The sequence below is a fragment of the Garra rufa genome, chromosome 13, assembly GCF_049309525.1.
Source record: "Garra rufa chromosome 13, GarRuf1.0, whole genome shotgun sequence".
In the NCBI taxonomy this organism is placed as follows: domain Eukaryota; kingdom Metazoa; phylum Chordata; class Actinopteri; order Cypriniformes; family Cyprinidae; genus Garra; species Garra rufa.
Window position 1 is genome coordinate 45336861 of NC_133373.1, and position 25115 is coordinate 45361975.

General features: G+C 28.9%; 2 protein-coding genes across 2 annotated transcripts in view; one reads left to right on the top strand and one right to left on the bottom strand.

Annotated features, from left to right (window-relative positions):
* The window catches only part of LOC141283549 (probable methyltransferase-like protein 24), a 31514-nt gene extending 17001 nt beyond the window's left edge, over positions 1-14513 (top strand). Inside the window, exons 5-6 of the mRNA XM_073816831.1 lie at positions 1674-1899; positions 13071-14513. Of these exons, the coding sequence (XP_073672932.1) occupies positions 1674-1899; positions 13071-13394 (550 nt within the window). The 3' untranslated portion in view covers positions 13395-14513. The remainder of the gene's footprint in view (positions 1-1673; positions 1900-13070) is intronic.
* Positions 14514-16239: 1726 nt separating this feature from the next.
* Positions 16240-25115, bottom strand: part of cdc40 (cell division cycle 40 homolog (S. cerevisiae)) — a 25554-nt gene continuing 16678 nt past the window's right edge. The window contains exons 13-15 of the mRNA XM_073816885.1: positions 22791-22867; positions 21004-21148; positions 16240-16674 (exon numbers count right to left, since the gene is read on the bottom strand). Coding sequence (XP_073672986.1) covers positions 16497-16674; positions 21004-21148; positions 22791-22867 — 400 coding nt within the window. The 3' untranslated portion in view covers positions 16240-16496. The remainder of the gene's footprint in view (positions 16675-21003; positions 21149-22790; positions 22868-25115) is intronic.

Sequence of the window (25115 nt, forward strand, 5' to 3'; positions counted from 1 at the left end):
ACAGCAATCGCTCATAACTCCTAAACCGTCAGTATCAAGTGTCTTATGTCATTGGAATCCTTGGCTCATGCCGGACAAAACACATGCCTCAGATTTGATCGTATTTCACATTTTTTGCAAAACCTACTTTTGCGAACTAGTCCTAGGTTTTTACCCGATCGGAACCAAATCATTGTAGAATGAGTCTCAAAGGGACACCAAAATGGTTTGAAAGGGGTGGGACCACGTTTAGTAAAATGCCAATAAATCCTGAACGCATATGAGATATCTTCGCCAAACTCAGAACACTTATGTAAGAGCTCAATCTGAGGTCACAGGACAAAAATCACAGAGCTTGGCCACTTGGTGGTGCTATTAGAGGAGACCTACACAACCATTTGTCCAATCAATATGAGAATCAGTGTGCACAGTGTTGGTCCAAAGTGCCACAAGTTTCTATAAGCACATTTTTGTATTTTACAAAACATGGCTGCTATTGGCCGATGAAATTTGAGCACCTGTTAGACAAGGTTAACGGAGGCCAATTGGAACAAAAATTGGTGGACCTGTTTGACTTACAGCTCCAAAGGTCTGAGAGAAATTTGAAATAAATTGGCCACTGGGGGGTGCCAAAACACATTTTTCAATGGTGCAAGCGATTCTATATTATGCGGTTTTCCACACATACACACAATGTTCATATCAGATGACAAAACTTTTAATTCCAGACAACTTTGCCTCTAGAACCACCGCTGTCAATCAAATCATTTGTTAAATGATTGAGATGTAAATAAAAAAACTACTTTTGCAAATATAGTTGTAGGTTTTTGAAAAAAATTCTCTGCACTGTCTAGGTCAATAATTATTAAAAATGTTGTAATTTACCCTTTTGGAAGCTTTAACAGGGTTGTTTAGAAAAGGGGGCCTGTCCAAATTTACCTGAAATCCTATAAAGCCTTAAGGAAAGCTCAAAACTTGGAAACCTGCTGAGCATATGCGACAGGTGATTCTAAACAAGCATGCAACGTTTTAAGGAGGTCAGACCACAGCTGGAAATCATATTTCTGGGGCAAATTACCTTTTTGCCAATTTTTTTTTTAATCACTGATTTTGGTGGTTATAAGCTTGCTAAACAATAGGTCTTTATCCATATTTGCTTAAAAGCCTGAAAGCGCTTAAACCCTGGTAATCGCTGCTTGCAGCTAATACAATTAATATTATTATAAAACCATCTGCTAAATTAACAAACTTTAAATGTAAATAAATGGGAAAATTTTTTACTGTTTTGATAAACTGTGTAGATAATTAAAACCATATTTTGTTACATTAAATACAATTGAACTGAAATGTAAAATAAAACAAAAAGCTTAAACTTATTTTATATTGAAGACAACAATTCTTGTTTTATTAACTTGATTTACAAAAATAACTAAAAAAAATTAAATAAAAAATTATACAAAAAAAGTGACAAAATGAATAAAACTTGACCTGAAATCAAAATGAAAACAAAATAAAAAAAAAACCTAAATATGAATGAAAACTTTAATAGTATCTCAATGATACTAAAATAGCACTGGTGTTTTTAGCATGATTATGGTTGTAAAAGCTGGTTCCCGGTGTGGCCGTACTGTGGTAAAATTACAGTAACACACAGCGTCTCATGAATAAATGCTTAAATACCTGTGTTTGCGTAGGTTGGGAGCGGAGGATGATGCTCTGGAGCGTCTGCTGGCCAGCTCCGGCTGTGAGGTTCACTGTTTTGACCCCAGCATCAGACGAGCTCATCTGCAGGACGCTCACATGTGGATCCACCGCCTGTCTGTGGACTGGAGAGACCCAAACCCCGCCGTCCCCATCCAGAGACTCCACAGCGGCACCAAGAAACTCGCCGCCATCCTTAACCACTTCGGACACAGACAGGTTAGAGATAAAAGACAACACATACTACTTATCAGTGTCTTTCTTTGGTTTCCAATAAAATACACTTCAATGTTCAATCAACATATATTTATAGTATAATTTAGATCTTATACAATATATAATATATACTTGAATTAAGCTACTTTGTTTCTTAATGAAAGTCTAAAACTAGAAAACACTATTTTTTAGGGATGCACGTAAATACGCTACTAGTCAAAAGTTTTTGGACAGTAAGATTTTTTTATGTTTTTTAAGTCTCTTCTGCTCACCAAGCCTGCATTTATTGGATCCAAAATACAGCAAAAGCAGTAATATTGTGAAATATTTTTACAATTTAAAATAACTGCTTTCTATTTGAATATATTTTAAAGTGTAATTTATTTCTGTGATCAAATTGTGAATTTTCAGTGTCACATAATCCTTCAGACATCATTCTAATATGCTGATTTGCTGTTCAAGAATTTTTTTTTATTATTATTAGCAATATTTAGAAGAGTTGAGGACATTTTTTGGGGGGGGGGACTCTTATTTATATTATTTATCTGAAATAAAAAAGCTTTTGTAACATTATACACTATACTATTCAAAAGCTTGAAGTCAGTATAATATTTTATACTGAAATTATAGAAATTAATACTTTTATTTATCAAGGATGCTTTAAATTGATCAAAAGTGATGATAAAGAGCATAAGAGCATAATAATAATAAATGGATTTTGAGCAACAAATCAGCATATTAGAATGATTTCTGAAGGATCATGTGACACTGAAGACTGGAGTAACGATGCTGAAAATTCAGCTTTGATCACAGAAATAAATTCTATTTTAAAATATATTCAGTTAGTTTAAATAGTAAAAATATTTGTAAAAATTTTCTGTACTCTGGATTAAATAAATGCAGGCTTGGTGAGCAGAAAATACATTAAAAATCTTACTGTCCAAACACTTTTGACTGGTAGTGTATTTACCTTACATCCCTGAAAAATAGTGTTTTCTAGTTTTAAGCTCTCATTAAGAAACAGAATAGCTTCATTCAAGTATATATTACATATTGTGTAAGATTTGTTATCTAAAATATTACTATAAATATAAGTAAAATGTCATATGTAAAAATCGTACTGATCCCAGTCTTTTGAGCAGTAGTGTAGGTTTTTATAACGGTACAATTTTTAATGTTTTTGAAGAATTCTTTTCTGATCCAAAATTAAACAAAAACAGTAAAAATTATGAAATATTATTTCAATTTAAAACAGCTGTTTTCTATGTGAATATCTGCTCAAATGTAATTTATTTTTGTGATCGAAGCAGAATTTTCAGCATCATTAGTGCAGTCTTCAGTGTCTTACCTTATTTTACATCCCTGAAAAATAATGTTTTCTAGTTTTAAGCTCTCATTAAGAAACAGAATAGCTTCATTCAAGTATAAATTATATATTGTGTCAGATTTGTTATCTAAAATATTACTATAAATATATGTTCGTACTGTAAAAATCGTACTGATCCCAATCTTTTGAGCAGTAGTGTAGGTTTTTATAACGGTATAATTTTTAATGTTTTTGAAGAATTCTTTTCTGATCCAAAATTAAACAAAAACAGTAAAAATTATGAAATATTATTTCAATTTAAAACAGCTGTTTTCTATGTGAATATCTGCTCAAATGTAATTTATTTTTGCGATCGAAGCAGAATTTTCAGCATCATTACTGCAGTCTTCGGTGTCTTACCTTATCTTACAAAATGTTCACCTCAAGACTTTTTAGGCTTAAATTAAATTAAAAAATAAGAACATTTAATTTCACCTCATTTTGTTTCATTTCAGCACCTTTAATCCATGAATAACTCTTGCATATTTATGCATCACATCCAAAATATATTTCTGATCAGCCGTCATATTCACATTTCAAACTCCTCCCTGTTCTTTCCATCATCCGCCTGAACAACAGTTTAGTCTTTGTATATTAAACCGAGGTCCTTAAACAGAAGTCGACTGGAACTGATGGAGATGTTTGACACAAACAATTCATGTGGCTTTAATTCTGCCAGATGGAGAAGAGCCAAACACGTGTGAAGCAGCTCTAGAGATGCTAACATGTGCCTACTGGTTATTGACTGTGTTTGAGAAACGCATCATTTACTGCAAACACAGCGCAGGCTTTACATTCGCTCTCTCAGCGTCATAGAACAGCAGTTTTGTTGTCAGTGACTCACTGAGATCTGCTGGAGAAACATAAATAGAGATGAGGGAATGCATGACCAATTTATTGTGTGCTCGTAATTATGGATATTATAGATTTAGCATGTAGATGTACACTACTGCTCAGAAGTTTTTTAAAAGACGTTTCTTATGCTCATCAAGGCTGCATTTATTTGATTAAAAATAGAAAAAAAAAAACTTAATATTGCAAAATGTTATTACAATATAAAATACTAGTTTTTATTAGAGTATACTTTAAAATATAATTTATTTCTGTGACGCAAAGCTGAATTTTTCACCAGCTGTTACTCCAGTCTTCAGTCTCACATGATCCTTCTGAAATTATTTTAATATGCTGATTTATTATTAGAATTATCAGTGCTTTGATTTTAATTTGAATGTTTTTGAAGAATTCTTTTCTGATCCAAAATACAACAAAAACAGTAAAAATGATGAAATATTATTTCAATTTAAAACAGCTGTTTTATATGTGAATATCTGTTAAAATGTAATTTTATTTTTGTGCTCAAAGCTGAGTTTTCAGCATCATTACTGCAGTTTTCAGCGTCACATGATCCTTCTGAAATTATTTTAATATGCTGATTTATTATTAGAATTATCAGTGCTTTGATTTTAATTTAAATGTTTTTGAAGAATTCTTTTCTGATCCAAAATACAACAAAAACAGTAAAAATTATGAAATATTATTTCAATTTAAAACAGCTGTTTTCTATGTGAATATCTGTTAAAATGTAATTTTATTTTTGTGCTCAAAGCTGAGTTTTCAGCATCATTACTGCAGTTTTCAGTCTCACATGATCCTTCAGAAATTATTTTAATATGCTGATTTATTATTAGAATGATCAGTGCTTTGATTTTAATTTGAATGTTTTTTAAGAATTCTTTTCTGATCCAAAATACAACAAAAACAGTAAAAATTATGAAATATTATTTCAATTTAAAACAGCTGTTTTCTATGTGAATATCTGTTAAAATGTAATTTTATTTTTGTGCTCAAAGCTGACTTTTCAGCATCATTACTGCAGTTTTCAGTCTCACATGATCCTTCAGAAATTATTTTAATATGCTGATTTATTATTAGAATGATCAGTGCTTTGATTTTAATTTTAATGTTTTTGAAGAATTCTTTTCTGATCCAAAATACAACAAAAACAGTAAAAATTATGAAATATTATTTCAATTTAAAACAGCTGTTTTTTATGTGAATATCTGTTAAAATGTATTTTTTTTTGTGCTCAAAGCTGAATTTTCAGCATCATTACTTCAGTCTTCAGCGTCACATGATCCTTCAGAAATTATTTTAATATGCTGATTTATTACTAGAATTATCAGTGCTTTGATTTTAATTTTAATGTTTTTGAAGAATTCTTTTCTGATCCAAAATACAACAAAAACAGTAAAAATTATGAAATATTATTTCAATTTAAAACAGCTGTTTTCTATGTGAATATCTGTTAAAATGTAATTTTATTTTTGTGCTCAAAGCTGAGTTTTCAGCATCATTACTGCAGTTTTCAGTCTCACATGATCCTTCAGAAATTATTTTAATATGCTGATTTATTATTAGAATTATCAGTGCTTTGATTTTAATTTGAATGTTTTTGAAGAATTCTTTTCTGATCCAAAATACAACAAAAACAGTAAAAATTATGAAATATTATTTCAACTTAAAACAGCTGTTTTCTATGTGAATATCTGTTAAAATGTAATTTTATTTTTGTGCTCAAAGCTGAATTTTCAGCATCATTACTGCACTCTTCAGCGTCACATGATCCTTCAGAAATTATTTTAATATGCTGATTTATTATTAGAATTATCAGTGCTTTGATTTTAATTTGAATGTTTTTGAAGAATTCTTTTCTGATCCAAAATACAACAAAAACAGTAAAAATTATGAAATATTATTTCAATTTAAAACAGCTGTTTTATATGTGAATATCTGTTAAAATGTAATTTTATTTTTGTGCTCAAAGCTGAGTTTTCAGCATCATTACTGCAGTTTTCAGCGTCACATGATCCTTCTGAAATTATTTTAATATGCTGATTTATTATTAGAATTATCAGTGCTTTGATTTTAATTTAAATGTTTTTGAAGAATTCTTTTCTGATCCAAAATACAACAAAAACAGTAAAAATTATGAAATATTATTTCAATTTAAAACAGCTGTTTTCTATGTGAATATCTGTTAAAATGTAATTTTATTTTTGTGCTCAAAGCTGAGTTTTCAGCATCATTACTGCAGTTTTCAGCGTCACATGATCCTTCTGAAATTATTTTAATATGCTGATTTATTATTAGAATTATCAGTGCTTTGATTTTAATTTAAATGTTTTTGAAGAATTCTTTTCTGATCCAAAATACAACAAAAACAGTAAAAATTATGAAATATTATTTCAATTTAAAACAGCTGTTTTCTATGTGAATATCTGTTAAAATGTAATTTTATTTTTGTGCTCAAAGCTGAGTTTTCAGCATCATTACTGCAGTTTTCAGTCTCACATGATCCTTCAGAAGTCATTCTAATATGCTGATTTATTATTAGAATGATCAGTGCTTTGATTTTAATTTGAATGTTTTTTAAGAATTCTTTTCTGATCCAAAATACAACAAAAACAGTAAAAATTATGAAATATTATTTCAATTTAAAACAGCTGTTTTCTATGTGAATATCTGTTAAAATGTAATTTTATTTTTGTGCTCAAAGCTGACTTTTCAGCATCATTACTGCAGTTTTCAGTCTCACATGATCCTTCAGAAATTATTTTAATATGCTGATTTATTATTAGAATGATCAGTGCTTTGATTTTAATTTTAATGTTTTTGAAGAATTCTTTTCTGATCCAAAATACAACAAAAACAGTAAAAATTATGAAATATTATTTCAATTTAAAACAGCTGTTTTTTATGTGAATATCTGTTAAAATGTATTTTTTTTTGTGCTCAAAGCTGAATTTTCAGCATCATTACTTCAGTCTTCAGCGTCACATGATCCTTCAGAAATTATTTTAATATGCTGATTTATTACTAGAATTATCAGTGCTTTGATTTTAATTTTAATGTTTTTGAAGAATTCTTTTCTGATCCAAAATACAACAAAAACAGTAAAAATTATGAAATATTATTTCAATTTAAAACAGCTGTTTTCTATGTGAATATCTGTTAAAATGTAATTTTATTTTTGTGCTCAAAGCTGAGTTTTCAGCATCATTACTGCACTCTTCAGCGTCACATGATCCTTCAGAAATTATTTTAATATGCTGATTTATTACTAGAATTATCAGTGCTTTGATTTTAATTTTAATGTTTTTTAAGAATTATTTTCTGATCCAAAATACAATAAAAAAAGAGTAAAAATTATGAAATATTATTTCAATTTAAAACAGATGTTTTCTATGTGAATATCTGTTAAAATGTAATTTTATTTTTGTGCTCAAAGCTGAATTTTCAGCATCATTACTGCACTCTTCAGCGTCACATGATCCTTCAGAAATTATTTTAATATGCTGATTTATTACTAGAATTATCAGTGCTTTGATTTTAATTTTAATGTTTTTGAAGAATTCTTTTCTGATCCAAAATACAACAAAAACAGTAAAAATTGTGAAATATTATTTCAATTTAAAACAGCTGTTTTCTATGTGAATATCTGTTAAAATGTAATTTTATTTCTGAGATCAAAGCTGAATTTTCAGCATCATTCCTGCAGTCTTCAGCGTCACATGATCCTTCAGAAGTCATTCTAATATGCTGATTTATTACTAGAATTATCAGTGCTTTGATTTTAATTTTAATGTTTTTGAAGAATTCTTTTCTGATCCAAAATACAACAAAAACAGTAAAAATTATGAAATATTATTTCAATTTAAAACAGCTGTTTTCTATGTGAATATCTGTTAAAATGTAATTTTTTTTTTGTGCTCAAAGCTGAATTTTCAGCATCATTACTGCAGTCTTCAGCGTCACATGCTCCTTCAGAAATCATTCTAATATGCGGATTTGCTGCTTAAGAATGTTGAAAACTATTAATGTTTTTGTGGAAACCGTCATACATTTAATTTTTTTCAGGATTCACAGATAAACAGAAAGCTCAAAAGAACAGCAGTTTTTTTGAAATAGAAATCTTTTGGTACATTATACACTACTGTTGCTACTTTGGAATGGAAAATGTAAAGAAATTAATGCTTTTATTTATTGAGGATGCATTAAATTGCTCCAAAGTGACAGTAAGGACATTTCTAACGTTACAGAACACTTCTATTTCAAATAAGTGAGATAAGGTTTGAGTCTCTGGTGGTTTGTGTTAGTAATTCAGGTCAGTCTCTGCGCTGCCCACCTTCAGCAGCTCGTCCTGGATAAACGCGGCCTACTTTCCCTCCTCCTCCTTAAAGTGACAGAAACCTCTGCCATCATTGACTCACTGTCAGATGCTGTTCTTCACTTTTTTCTGTGGATCAGAAAAACACAGACTGAAGAATAGTAATAATGCAGCTTCTTTCCATACAAAAGTCCAAGTCCCTAAAAACACTACAAAAGAATCATAAAAGCATTCATACTGACTCCTGCACTATATTCCTAGTCATATGATGCTTTGTGTGAGAAACAGACTGACATTAAAGACTTTCTACACTCAAAATCACTGAAACACATACATTTGAGCAATTTTAGTATTATTTATATACTATCGTAAGTATTTTCAGTTTTCATTGAAATTTCCTTACAGTAATTCTGCCATGTGCTTGTCATTTTTATTAGTCTTTATTTTAATTATTTAGCTTGAATTTAATTTTTTGTTATAGTTTCTTAATTTTTCTTTTGATGCTTATATTTATTTTATTTCTCCTGTATTTCAATTAATGAACACAATTTAAATAAATCAACTAAATCAGTTTTATAGTATCATTGTGATAACATTATTGTTTTTAGTAATATTTTAAATTAGTTCTATTTTGATATTTTCAGTTTTTGTATTTTGTCATTTTTATGAGTTTTTTTATCTATTTGGCTTCAATGCATTTTTATTTCAGTTATTCTAAACCTCATTTTTCAACTTTTTTTCAGTTTTCATTTACATTTTAAGTTTTAGTATTTTTTTATTAATAATATTTTTTGTTATCTATTGGCTTTAATACATTTTCGTTTCTGTTTTTCTCATTTTAGTACTTAAAAATAAACTTAATTTTAGGTAGTTGCCAAAACATCATTTTTATTTTTTCACTTTTTTCATCTAATATCAATATTTAGTTTTTATTTATGCTGTATTTCAATTATATAATGAACACAATTTCAATTAATGAACAAAATTAGTTTTATAGTATCACTGTGATACTATTGTTTACATTATTATTTTAATTTTTTTTATTTTTTTATTTTCAGTTTTCATTTACATTTTAAGTATTAATAACTCTGTAATGTACTATTGTAAAAAAATTTTTTTTTTTTGCATATTTAATGCATTTTTATTTTATTTTTTGGTTTTAGTAATTTTAGTACTTCAAAATAAACTTTTAAATTTTAAAATGTTATTTTTAGGTAGTTGTAACTTTTTTCATCTAATATTATTATTTTGTTTAATTTCAGCTGCACCCCAACTAACAAAAATAAATTATATTATATATCACTATAAATATTTTACATATAAATGTAACATATTTCCCTTCATTTATACATGTATGTGTATTTATATATATACACAGTACACATATAATATGCAAACATTAACTTTCATTAATTTATTTTAAATTGATTAATTGCAACTAATCGTTTTGCAGCTCTATTTTAGTACATCCAGAAATGAGAAAATGAGAAATGTTGTTTATTTGTTTGTTAGTATTTATCTTAAAATTTTGATTTCAAGTAAAGAACAAGTTATTTTAATGATTTCAGATTAACTATAATAACTCTAAAACCAATAAATAAGCAATACATTTGGAGCAACATGAGGATGAAACATTGTTTTCTAGGTGAACTATGTCTGTAAGGAGAAAGCGTTTCTGTGTTTCTATCTGCTGTTTGTGTGTTTAAGGCGACAGCAGCATATGGACAAACTGCAGCTCGATGCCAAACAGCCTGAAACGTTCACACAGGAAGCCTGCTTGATTCCTTAAGAAAAACCTGTTCTTGAGATCACACTTAATTAAAAACTAAGCATTTACCCACAACACATCTGCCACAGTAAACTCTGGTGGATCACGGCCAGAACTCTTGATATGATGAAAAAAACTATTATTGACATTCATCACACAATCTGAGGAATCACTGGTGTCTGACTGGAGCATGTGTTTAACACTCATTCATTCCCAGCAGGCTTTGCATTCACAGACCAAAAGCCATTACAAAGCGCTAATGGAGTGTTTCTGCATTTGGTCAAATGTGTGTTTGATTATCAGATGTACTCGAGTGGTTTCCGCTTCCGCTGTGAGGATCCAGGACAAACAGTAGCTTCAGCTTTTAATCGTAGAAAAATAATGAGGCAAGAGATTCGTAAAAAGTTTGTAACGTTTCCGGTCAGATCTGAGCTGGAAAAAAACACAACTGTGTGTTATACAGATTTGACAAAGAAATAATATTATTTAGAATTTAAAAAAAAAAAAATGATAACAATTAATTTAATAAATATTAACAAAAAATAAATAAAGACATTAACAAAAACATTATTATTTAGAATAATATTTAATTTATTGTATTTATAAAAATAAATGAATAAAGAAATAATACCTACTGCAGTAACAGCATTGTATGGTGAATAGGAGAATTTAATAATAATAAAAAATAAAATGAGTTGTAGCATGAGTAGTAGTATTCAGAAAATATTTTTATTTAAAATCTAAAAATTAAACTAAATAAATATTATTATTGCAATAACACTCTTGTACTGTAAAGTAAACATTTGAGAATTTTATAAAATAGTTATTAGAACTTAGAATAAACCTTTTGCTTAAATTAATAAAATAATAATAATACAAATAAAATTAGTTGTAGTAGTATTCAGAACAATATTTTTATTTAAAATCTAAAAAATAAACAAAATAAATATTATTGCAATGACAGTACTGTGAGAAGAATGGCATAAAATTCAGAATAAACATTTTATGTAAATTAAAATTATTTATTTAAATTAAAATAAAATAATATTAACAAAAAATTACTTTTGCGATAACACTATTGTATTGTAAAGTAAAAATTTATTGTAAAAAATTTTTTTATAAAATAATTATTATAATTCAAAATAAACATTTTAATTAAATGATAAAAATAAATGAAATATCCTTTGTAAAGTAAAATAGAATTAAATAAAATTAAAATTCAAAATAAACATTTTATTTAAACGATAAAATAAATAAAATAATAGAAGTATTCAGAACAATATTTTAAATTATACATTTAAATTAATAAAAGAATATTACTATTGCAATAACACTATTGTACTGTAAAGTAAAATTTGAGAATTTCATAAAAATTATAATTCAAAATAAACTATATTTAAATTATACAAATAAATAAAATATTAATAATAATAATAACAATAGTAGTAGCAGCATTCAGAACAGCATCTTTAAATTATACAAAAAACAATTAATATTGCAAAAATACAATTGTACTGTAAAGTAAAAATGGGATTATTAGAACACAATTTTTATTTAAATTATACAAGTAAAATTTAGCACTTAATTATTCATAATATTTTATTTAAATTCTGAAAATTAACTTAAAAATAACATGACTATTCTGCTGTAGGTAAAAAATGAGCATTTAATAATAATATTTGTGACCCTGGACCACAAAACCAGTCTTAAGTCGCTGAGGTATATTTGTAGCAATAGCCAAAAATACATAGTATGGGTCAAAATTATTGATTTTTTTTTATGTCAAAAATCATTAGGAAATTAAGTAAAGATCATGTTACATTAAGATTTTTTGTAAAATTCCTACTATAAATATATCAAAATGTAATTTTTGATTAGTAATATGCATTGTTAAGAACCTAATTTGGACAAATTTAAAGGTGATTTTCTCAGTATTTTGATTTTTTTGCACCCTCAGATTCCAGATTTCAAATAGTTGTATCTCGACCAAATATTGTCCTATCCTAACAAACTATACATCAATAGAAAGCTTATTTATTGAGCTTTCATATGATGCATACATCTCAGTTTTGTAAAATTTAACCTTATGACTGGTTTTGTGGTCCAGGGTCACATATAATAATAATCTTTTACAGAACAACAGTGAAATTACAGCAGTCTATTGTCCTAATTTCTTTGCTTTCCAAAGTTAGAGCTTCTGTGGAAAAATGCTGGGACATCTAAAAGGTTAAAATGATTAAAAGAATCATAAATGATTCTTATAACAAATATGTGACCCTGGACCACAAAACCAGTCATAAGGTTAAATTTTACAAAACTGAGATATATACATCATATGAAAGCTCAATAAATAAGCTTTCTATTGATGTATGGTTTGTTAGGATAGGACAATATTTGGCCGAGATACATCTATTTGAAAATCAGGAATCTGAGGGTGCAAAAAAATCTAAATGCTGAGAAAATCACCTTTAAAGTTGTCCAAATTAAGTTCTTAACAATGCATATTACTAATCAAAAATTACATTTTGATACATTTATAGTAGGAATTTTACAAAAAATCTTCATGGAACATGATCTTTACTTAATTTCCTAATGATTTTTGGCATAAAAGAAAAATCAATCATTTTGACCCATGCAATGTATTTTTGGCTATTGCTACAAATATACCCCAGCGACTTAAGACTGGTTTTGTGGTCCAGGGTCAAATATGATAAAACAGCTGCCATGTTTACTTTGTATTTATGCTATTTGTGCCAAAGTCACAAAGCACATCCCTTAGTTAACCAGATGCACTAGTTGAAGGAGTCTGGTTGATGTAAATGAATAAAGCACCTGATGTGGTTTGGTGTCAGTAACAATCGTGTTCCTCTCAGGTGGACGTCCTGAAGGTGGACCTGGAAAGCGCCGAGTGGAAGATCCTGGAGAACCTGATCCTGGAGCAGGTGCTGGACTCCATGGGTCTGCTGCTGCTGGAGCTGCACCTGCACTGGGCGGGGTTCGAGGTGGGCGGAGACGAGCCCTCGGTGGTCCGCTATTGGTTCAGCCTGCTCAGGGAGCTGGAGCGCGCTCACTTCCGCCTCTACCACAGCTACAGCGACCCCAGCAAACCACGCCTCTTCCTGCACAGAAACTTCCAGAATGCCAGCAGCTCCTTTATACTGGGATGGGTCAACACACAGTTCAGGCCACAAGGATGATGTTCAGAATAATATATTTGGCCTAAATGCCAGTTCAGAAGTGCACGCCTTTGCAGCGTATATTTGGCCCAAGTCAATAGGGATATGAGAATGTGACAATTACATTTGTATTTTTATATATGTGACCCTAGACCACAAAACCAGTCTTAAGTCGCTGGGGTATATTTATAGCAATAGCCAAAAATACATTGTATGGGTCAAAATTATTGATTTTTCTCTTATGCCAAAAATCATTAGGAAATTAAGTAAAGATCATGTTCCATGAAGATTTTTTGCAAAATTCCTACTATAAATATATCAAAATGTACTTTTTGATTAGTAATATGCATTGTTAAGAACTTAATTTGGACAACTTTAAAGGTGATTTTCTCAGTATTTTGATTTTTTTGCATCCTCAGATTCCAGATTTTCAAATAGACGTATCTCGGCCAAATATTGTCCTATCCTAACAAACCATACAATCAATAGAAAGCTTATTTATTGAACTTTCATATGATGCATACATCTCAGTTTTGTAAAATTTAACCTTATGACTGGTTTTGTGGTAGCTATCTGTTTGTGAAAAGACCTGGTGTAAAAATCACCCAAAATGCATTTGAAACAGACTGCAATTAAATTGAAAGGACTATTTTTCAGTACAGAATAAAATGTATGTATAGTATATTTTTTTTTAACATGTTGCTTGATAGGATGAATTCAGATATATCAGGTGAACTGAATTCATACATTTTTTACAAAATGACTATTTTGCTATATATATATTTTTAAGTACAAAATAGAATATATTTATGGTATGTTAACATGCTTAATAAAAATGGGGTGAATTCAGATAAATTAAGGCCACTTTTTTGAGTCATTTAAACCTGAAGCAGGCATTTGAAATATATTTATGAATGTCATCTTGACAGTTTTTTTGACTGAGATTGCATTATGGGATTGCTCTATTTGTGAAGGTATGGCCAAAATATGTTTTCAGCAATAGCATAAATGTTCTAATGACAAACCAAGAGTTCCTACAGAGACTGTAAAATAAAATTCCAGGATTTTCAAGCACTACTATTATTATTTTCAAGGACTTCATTCAGAGATCTCACTTTTCGAACAATGTCTTCTATTTTAATTTCTAAACAAGAAAAATAGATACAAATATACTAATAAAAAAAATTGCAAAAATAAAGTGAAGCACGTATCACTACACTTTTACTTTAGTACAAGGGATTTGTATTTGTGTATACTTTTTGCCCTTTTTTTTGTTTTTATAACTGTACTGCCCTAATTGTTTGATGTTTAAAAAAAAAAACTGAAAAAAGATTCGCGAAAGCGCTCCGAAAACATGATATGAATCAAATGATCCGCGAAACGAATCTTAAATACTTTAAGCACCTTGTTTGAACCCTGAAAACCCACCAGTGTGCAGTTCCTCATAAAAAAAAAGAAAGAAAAAAGTGTGGTCAATAGGAAAATTCCCAGTGAAGAACTAAATTACCCATAATGCCAAATTCTTCCAATCCAAAGTTCTATAAAGAATCCAAAGAGCTCAACAGACATATACTTACATATATTAATATTCTGAATATTTAAATGACAAATATTAAAACAACATATATTACTATCGCAATAACACAACTGTACTGTAAATTAGAAAAATAAGTAATAAATTAAGTAAATTAAATTAATTTACTAACAATAAAATAATACTTATAATAGCATTTAAAGACCCAAATGCTTTTATTCATCTATATATTTTTTTTCATTGACTTTGGGACAAAAATGAACTAGAGACTCAATTTTAAACTGTGCACCAACAATAAAATACCATTAACTAAATAATAATTAAAACAGAACACAAGAAATAAATCACTTTTAAAATGACAAATTAATAGACATATTTAAATTAAATTAAAATTAATACTCAATTTAAAAAAAAATCATCTTTAAAATGAAAAATAAATACATAAAACTGTTTATTCAATTAATACTTCAAAATGTATTTAAATAAAACCACAACTATAGAAAATAATAAATATAAAAAAAATGAATATCAGTTTGTTTTTCGTTGACTTCGGGACAAAATAAATTTTGGTTGTGCACCAACAATAAACAAAACAAAAAAATCACCTTTTAAAAGGACAAATAATAGACATATTCAAAACAGTTTATTTAAAATTGTTTTTTTTTTACGCTGTTAAAATTTATAATCTTTAAAATAAAAAATAAATACATAAGACTGTTTATTAAATGTATACTTTAAAATGTATTTAAATAAAACTATAACACAACTATAGTAAATATATATTTAAATTAACAAAATTATCATCAATTTAATTTCAAACATAAAAAAGGAACTTTTTTTAAATAGAGAAATTAAGACATTTAAAACTGTTAATATAATTATATAATATAATTAATTTATATAATTCAGGCTTTAAAATGCAATTAAATCAAATTATAGTAAATTAATCAATAGTAAAAAAATAATAATACATGTTTTAAATTGCATTTACAGACCCAAATGCTTGTTTTTCATTGACTTTTTTTTAGTTGTGCACCAACAATAAAATAACATCAACTAAATAATAATTAAAACTAATGAATCAAAAATAATTTGACTTAAATTATAACATTTCAATGCATAAAACAATACTAGTAGCTATAATTATAATTCAGAAGAATGTTATTTAAATGATTAAATAGCACATGCAGTATTTTACAATATGAGCAACGTCTTTTTGCGGAGTTTATTCCCTCATTCAAGACCTTCTTTATGTAATCAATTGCTTCGTTGTAATTCATTGTCTTCACTATAGAAGTGTCTACATCCACCAAAACACTCGGACAGCAGAAATAAACAAGAGACATTTATTATCCTCAAAAAGACAGAAATGTGAGACACTGGAGATACAGATTCATTCATTATAAAACAAAAAGCATGAGCTAAAGTCTCTGGTGTGTGTGTGTGTGTGTGTTTGTGTTTGTGACTGGATACCAGCCCTGTGATAATAATAATCTGACATCAGTGTTAAAAGCCCAGATTCAGGACAGAGATGAAAACACCAGGAAGGAGCGAGGAGAAGGATGCATTTGCGTTTGCCTGTCTGCCGCTCAGTCCCAGAGTTTGATCTGTCCGTCCCATCCGCAGGTGATCACCTTGGACGTCTCATGAGGATGCCAGAGCGCGCTGATGCACACCTTATCGTGCGCCTTGATCCGATGATAGAGTTTAGTCGTCTTCCAGTCCCAGATATTCAACTTCCCGTCAGCATCGCCGGAAACCACGTAACTGCAGGACAAAAATAAATAAATAAGTTTAATGCAAGGATGCAGCGATTCTCTAAACTACTAAACAGGAGAATGTGAGGTGACACGAAAATACTGCTAAAAGTTATAAATAAATACAATATAAAAATTACATTTTTAAAATGTGAAAATATTTTTTTTCCAGTCTTTTAACTCTCAAAGAACTCTCGTCCACGGCTAAAAATAACTATTGTTCTTAAATGTTTAACCCTTGTGCGTCAAAAAAAAAAAAAAAAAAAGTTACACATAGGTGCAAAATGGACAAAAATGTCCAAAAACCGTCATAAGAATATGCTTTATTAATAATTTTTTACACTTTCACTGATGTCGATTTTTTTTTAACCAGCATCTGTTCTATCCACAGATACCAAACATTCATCAATTTTCTGAACTTTTAAATGCTGGTTTGTTTGCATAATGCCACAGGTTTTTTTTTTTTAATGAAAAAATGAAAAATAGTAATTTCCATGTACTAAATGCTAAGCAGAATTTTTTTCTTTGCTGATTACACGGCTCTTTGGAATGCTTGATTCTGATTGGTCAGTTGAGACATTTGCAGGTTCGTTCTTTTCAAATAATCACCGCTCCAAAGTAATAACGCATAGCCGGTACTACTTGTATGTTTAAAATCCCTCCGTGCCAACAAAGATTACCGTTTGGCGCCATCTTGTGACAAACACTGGACAACCACAATTAACAATGGAAAATTTCGACATTAATCTATTTAAATTGTCTTACTACATAGTTTGAATGTTAGTCACGTGGTACTATATCGTTTCGCGGAAGGATAAAAATGTTAATTTAAAACAAATATGCCAATAAAAGATTTCAAATTCATATTCATGTCCAGTTTTTTTCCTTATGTGGCAAGTAGCCGTGTAATAAGCGGGATAATGTACAGGCAGCCGGTAGTTATCGCAGAAATAAGCCCCTTCAGTGTGATACAAGACCCTCCGCTTCGCGTCGGGTCCTGATCACACTGTCGGGGCTTATTTCTGCGATAACTACCGGCTGCCTGTACATTATCCCTTACTTATTAGATTCTTGGGTGTGTCAGAGAAGAATAACAACATTGATTTGAAGGCATTTATATTTTTATGTAGTGTTAGATTAAAAAAAAAATCTGGCACAATCTAGTAAAAAATGGTAAAAATTGAAGCCTTGCCGATAGAATGAATGCCTATTAGCAAATATTGCATCATTTTATAGTCAAACGGGCAGTTTTAATGGGTTTCAATGTGGACATTTTTGTCCCCATGGTCCTGAGTGTGAGTATTTTTTGTACGGAGGGTGAAATTGATTTTTTGAAGGAAGTGAGGGTGAAATATTAAAACTTCAATACAAATAAACACCTGAGCCAACAATTATGCAGTTGGCATTAACACAGGCACACTTAGAACAAAAAAACAAAACTGAAATGGACAAAAATGTCCATAAGGTCGCACAAGGGTTAATAACTTTTGAACCGCTAATCCAATTCGAATGCTCTGAAAAGTCTCGTAACGCACTAGTCTAATCTTTTCAGTAATTTGTCTGATTTGGATATTCAGAGAATCCGTAGTGAGCGTGATTACGTCATCACATTTCCTCAGCACTGATTTGTCAGATGAAATGCTTAGTCCCACCCCCATGCCCAGATTGGTTCAAACTGTCATCTATTCAACCAATAAACATTCTCAGTCTTTTGAACCACCGATTAACATGTTTCTTCAGAAATCTGAACAAACGCAAAGTGAAAGTAAAGTGCGTCTTGCGTGCATTAAAACAAACGCAAAATAACATTTGCATGACAGCATTCTTTGAAAAAGCACAGAAATACTCACGACAAAGCCCTTTGACATAACACAAACCAAAAACAAGGATGAAACAGCAGTAAATATCGGATAAAGCACTGGAATTTAGGTTTTCTCGTCACTAGGCGATGTCCCTGTAAAATAGATTTGATGCAGATTGATCTATTTGGTTGTTATATTATGTAACTAATTCTTGCATATTTGCACTGTTTTTTTCTGTTGATCTCTATTATATTTCTCTCTCATTTTGTGTGTAGTTTGTCAATAATTTGGACTGTTGCACAAGACAATTTGTGCGATTGTTTTCAGTACTTCCTACACTGTTTGTGTTTATTGTTCATACTCAGATTAAAAATATATTTATCTGAAAAAGTAATTTTGCTATTATATGTGACCCTGGACCACAAAACCAGTCTTAAGTCGCTGGGGTATATTTGTAGCAATAGCCAAAAATACATTGCATGGGTCAAAATTTTTGATTTTTCTTTTATGCCAAAAATCATTAGGAAATTAAGTAAAGATCATGTTCCATGAAGATTTTTTGTAAAATTCCTACTGTAAACCTATCAAAATGTAATTTTTGATTTGTAATATGCATTGTTAAGAACCTAATTTGGACAACTTTAAAGGCGATTTTCTCAGTATTTTTGATTTTTTTGCATCCTCAGATTTCTGATTTCAAACAGATGTATCTCAGCCAAATATTGTCCTATCCTAACAAACCATACATCAATAGAAAGCTTATTTATTGAGCTCATCTCAGCAAATCTCAGTTTTGTCAATTTTAACCTTATGACTGGTTTTGTGGTCCAGGGTCACATATTAACACTGCTACTTCTATACTTCTATAATGACTTCTGAAACGTTTTTGGACAGGTCTATATTGTCAATAAACTAAAAAGGCCTGTTTTTCACTGAAAAGCGCCTATAATAATATTGTAATATATGGCTATAACTTGCTTGGGGAGTGTTATATATAGACAACATTTTATTTGGAAGTGTAAAACACCTAAATACAAATTTCTGAAGAAAAAAATCCAATCTTCAGGAGTTTTTGTTTGAGTACACAGTAAAAAAACACCCAATTGTTGCTAGCATTTTTCCTAAAATTCTGAAAATTCACTCACTTTCAGAGAAAACAAAATGAAAATTGTAATTTTAAATTAGCTAGACATAAAGTTCAAGTTCTGTTTATAATGATATATTGTCACCTTGGAATTATAAGGTTCTATCTGCGTTCCGAGGGGTTTTGAGATATTGAGCTTCAAAGTTTTTGCATTCTATATATCAAAAATGAAATGGGGAACAAGTCTCTTTCCTACATGAGAACGACAGAGAGCCTAAATGTATTCTAAATGTACAATATCAAAATCCTCTCACATTTTTAAATGGGGATTTTGGGAACAGGTCAAATGCAGAAACCTTCTAATTCTAAAAAGCCGTTTTCTGCTTGGAATTATAAGTTTCTATCTCGCAAAACAATAATTAAAGCAACAATTTTCAAGAAATAAAAGTAGTTTACTTATAATTTGTTATAAAACAAATTACTGTTGTAACAATGTGTCAACATGTATGAGAATTTAATGTTTTAATGCTTTCTTTATCACATTTATTTAATATTTTAGGACATATTTTTTTCTTGTTTAAGTTAGGCATAAAAGTCAGTGCAGAATATTTTGTCCAGAGCAGATGTTAATTTTATAATTATAGTCGGTAATTAAAGACATTATTGCAGAAACAATATCAGCTTCTCTAATCCATCTGACCGGGACTTTATTCCACAAAAAGCCATATTCAACCATATTCGCAAAACTATCGTTTTCAACATCTTTAATAACAACAGTTTGATCGCTATTGACCACATTCACCATCAAACGACAGTGACACTTATATTTCATTATGTACTTTACATTATGCAATTGCTCCGCAGTAAATCCATTCAAGCCAGTTGCAGATACTATTATTTGTTTTATGCCGGTAATGTATATAATTTTATGAGTAAAAAAAAAAATCACGCCATCATTATGTTTTAAACAGTGCCACTTTGAGGAATTAATGTGAATTGATACAAAGAAAGTCGATCCTGATTGGTCCTCTTGTTTGCATTCGAAGTGCTGATTGGCTCACAGATAGAACCTTATAGAACCAAGTTATAGCTCGACTTTGTAGATAGAACCTTTTTCTTTTCTAAATAAAAAGTCCTAAAATGCACACAACTTAAAAAAAAAACATCACATAATGTAAATAAGTTGTCACAAAATAGAATATGTAAATAACTCAATTTTGACAAAAATGTCAGATAGAACCTTATAATTCTAAGGCGACGATATGACAATTGATGCTGACTGCTAGAATAGGTCTGGAAAAAAAAAATGTAGAAAAGAAATGTACTGGTGCCTCAGGTGGCCCAAAAATGTTCTAGATCTTTAAGGGTTAATGATTCAAAATATACCTCCATATTTATGCATTGCTCTGAAATGGTTTGCACCAGTGCAAAAAAAAGAAAGAAAGAGATTGACCTCATATCCGGAGAGAAGTCCACCTGACAGGCGTATCCTGCCACCATGTGACCCTTGAAGATCTTCTTTTTGTTGAGCCGGAATCTGTTCTGTGCTCCGAAGATCAGGATCTGATTGTCCATGGACTGACAGGCCAGCCATTTACCTGAAATTCATCAAATAAATCAAAATATTAATGTTGAAATTAATCAAATTAACCAAGATCGCCAGCTCACATTCAACTTGACATTCATACTACAAACTAGACAGTTATCAATTTCATTTCAAACATTTCAAAAAAGGAAATAAATCACTTTTTAAATAAAGAAATGAAGACATTTAAAGGATATTTAAAATTGTTTATATAATTCAGGGTTTAAAATGTAATTAAATCAAACAACTACAGTAAAATAGTAAATAGTAAAATGATAATATCATAAATATTTTAAATCGCACTTAAAGACCCAAATGCTTTTATTCATCTTTTTTTTTTATACATTCATTAGTCCCTTTGAGAAAAAAAATGAACTTAAGACTCAATTTTGTGCAAAAGTTGTGCACTAACAATAAAATACGATCAATTAATTAATAATTAAAACAAGTAATCACCTTTAAAAAAATCTTTAAAATGAGAAATAAACAGATAAAACTGTTCAATCAATTATACTTTAAAAAATATTTAAATAGAACCATAGCAATAGTAAATTACTAAATATAAAAAAAATATATATATATATATTTTAATAACTCTTATTTATAAATTTTAATCAATTAAAAAAAATGAAATTAAACTCTTCTGGACAACAGAACTTTACTTTAAGTTCCAACAGTAAAGTACCATTAAATAATTTAAACATAAAATAAAAATAAAATAAAAAAAACTGACAGATTATTAGACATTTAAAGCGGTTTTAATTAATGTTTTAAAATGTAAATATTTTAAATAAAACCTAAACATAAAAGTGTTCATTCAACTAATGTTTTAAAACCTAAATAAAACCATAACTATTGCAAATTAATAAATATTAAAGTAAAGAAATAAATAAACATTTTAAATTAAGCCAAATGTGACCCTGGACCACAAAACCAGTCATAAGGGTCAATTATTCAATTAAACTTCATACATAAATACATGAAAGCTGAATAAATAAGCTTTCCATTGATATATGGTTTGTTAGGATAGGACAATATTTTATCTGGAAAAAAAAAATATTGAGAAAATCACCTTTAAAGTTGTCAAAATTAAGTTCTTAGCACTGCAAATTACTAATTAAACATTTTTTGATATATTTCCGGTAGGAAATTTACAAAATATCTTCATAAAACATGATCTTTACTTAATTTTCTAATGATTTTTGGCATAGAAGAAAAATCGATCATTTTGACCCATGCAATGTATTTTTGCCTATTGCTATTTGCCTATTTTAACTTAATTTTAAGTTGCTAACGAACAATAAATAACCATCAATTAAATATTTAGAGCTATTTAACATTCCTGAAACATTAAATTGTTGAAAACTGAGTAAATACCAGGTCTTTTAAAAAACACTGCTAAAAACAAAGCTAAAAATAGGAAATTTATTAAAAAACTATGAGCAGTCAAATGACAGTCGTCCAGGTTCACACGAGTTCATCTGCACCAAAGAGAAACTCTTCATAGCGTGAAAAGTGATAAATCTGATCCTGACGTGCCTGGCGTCTGTCATTCAGACTGAAAAGCGTCTGTGTTTGAGGATAATCTGATCAATTATTGATCACAGACAGGAAGCCACAGGGAGTCACATGACATTTACAGTGAATTCACTCACCGTTGGGCGAGAGCGTGACCGCAGGCATCGAGTGCATACTGGGCTCAGCGATGTACTTGAAGTCCACAGGAATATCCCTGAAAAAAAAAAAAGATCAATTAAATCAAGTGCTGAGAGAATCCCAGTTAACCACAAGGACGTCTAAAAGAAATTATTTTGCTTCATAACGTACTGTGTGTAATATATCTACATACATTACCAGTCAAAAGTTTGGACACACTTGTCTTTCTTTTCTTTTTTTTGTCAAATATTAATTTTGTGAAGAAAAAAAAAAAAATACAATATATTTTTTATTTTTCCTATGCATAAAATAAAAACAAACTGAGAATCATTCCTTGGCACAATTTGTATTTTAAAATAATAAAAAATTAAATAAAATAAAACTTAAGAAAAAGAAACTGAAGTTGAGAATTTTTTTCCCATGGAAAAAAACAAATGTTTTTCTTAAAAACAAACCATTATTCCATTCCTCAGAATCATTCCTTTGCACAATTTGTATAAAAAAAAAAAAAAAAAAAAAAAAAAAAAAAAAAGTGAAGTTAAAAAAAAATTTCCCATGGAAAAAAACAAATGTTTTTCTTTTAAAAAAAAAAACTGAGTATCATTCCTTTGCACAATCTGTATAAAAAAAAAATACAAAAAATAAAAAATAAAAAATAAAATAAGAAAAAAACTTTAAGAAAAAAAACAGAAGTTAAGAATTTTTTTCCCGTGGAAAAAACCAAATGTTTTTCTTAAAAACAAACTGAGAATCATTCCTTTGCACAATCTGTATTAAAAAAAAATAATAAATAAAAAATAAAATAAAATAAGAAAAATAAAATAAAAGTGAAGTTAAGAATTTTTTTCCCGTGGAAAAAACCAAATGTTTTTCTTAAAAACAAACTGAGAATCATTCCTTTGCACAATCTGTATTAAAAAAAAATAAAAAAATAAAAAATAAAATAAAATAAGAAAAAAGAAAAAAAAGAAAAGAAAAGTGAAGTTAAGATTTTTTTTTCCATGGAAAAAAAACAAATGTTTTTCTTAAAAACAAACTGAGAATCATTCCTTTGCACAATCTGTATTAAAATAAATAAATAAAATAAAATAAAATAAAATAAGAAAAAAGAAAAAAAAGAAAAGAAAAGTGAAGTTAAGATTTTTTTCTCCATGGAAAAAAAACAAATGTTTTTCTTAAAAACAAACTGAGAATCATTCCTCAGCACGATTTGTATTTAAAAAATAAAATAATAAAATAAAATAAAACAACTAAATTTAAGAATTTTTTTCCCATGGAAAAAGACTAATTTTTTTCTTAAAAACAAACTGAGAATCATACCTTGGCACAATTTGTATTTAAAATTAAATTAAATTAAAAAAAATATATATTGAATTTTTTAAAATAATTAAAATTTGACTAAAATTAAGAAAGAAAAAAAAATTAAGTCAAGTGTCAAACTTTTGACTGGAAGTGTATAATCTGCATCGTTCATTAGCTGAAGATCTGCACTAAACACACTCTTGTTCTCCATGTCTAATATTGTATCCGGCTCTCTTATGTTTGAGGATTGTAATCCATCTACAAGAGAGCAAACGCCTCCAAACTGGAGCAGAACATCGACACCTGAGGCCCGGCACACGATACGGGACCAGAACAATCCCTCAGGATCACAGACCGGCCCGAAATAACTCAGCGGACAGGAGAACCAGAACAAAACACTGGCTCAGATCACCTTAAAAACCTATGGAGGAAACTGGAGATGCCATGAAAATTCAGCAAACTAAATATTTGGTTTGGAGGGCTAAAAACACTGACATTAATATCGATTTCTCGTTTATAATAGATCTTCATTTTGATAAACCGAGATCTCATAGTCAGTGCTGTTTTCAGCTGATTTACCGTCCAAATAATCACAATTTATAACAATATAAACATTAAATGTTGTTTTTAAAGTGGCATACAGACATCACTAAAACAGTTTGTGATCAATGTCTTCACATAATGTCACATTTATCTAAAATAAGTCGTTCAATGACTATAAACTCAAAAGTCACCAAGAGTAAAAAAAAAAGAGAGCATATGGCTAAATATCACTATATTACAAATCAATTATATTTTTACTTAACCTTCTTCAATATTTAACGTAAGCATTAATAAATCAGTCATGAAAACAAGTTATTACAGCTACTGTTTAAATCAACAAACTGGAGTAGAAACAATTATTTTAAATTTGTGTGTATATATATATATATATATATATATATATATATATATATATATATATATATATATATATATATATATATATATATATAAAATATATTTTGCGTTTTTATTTTTAG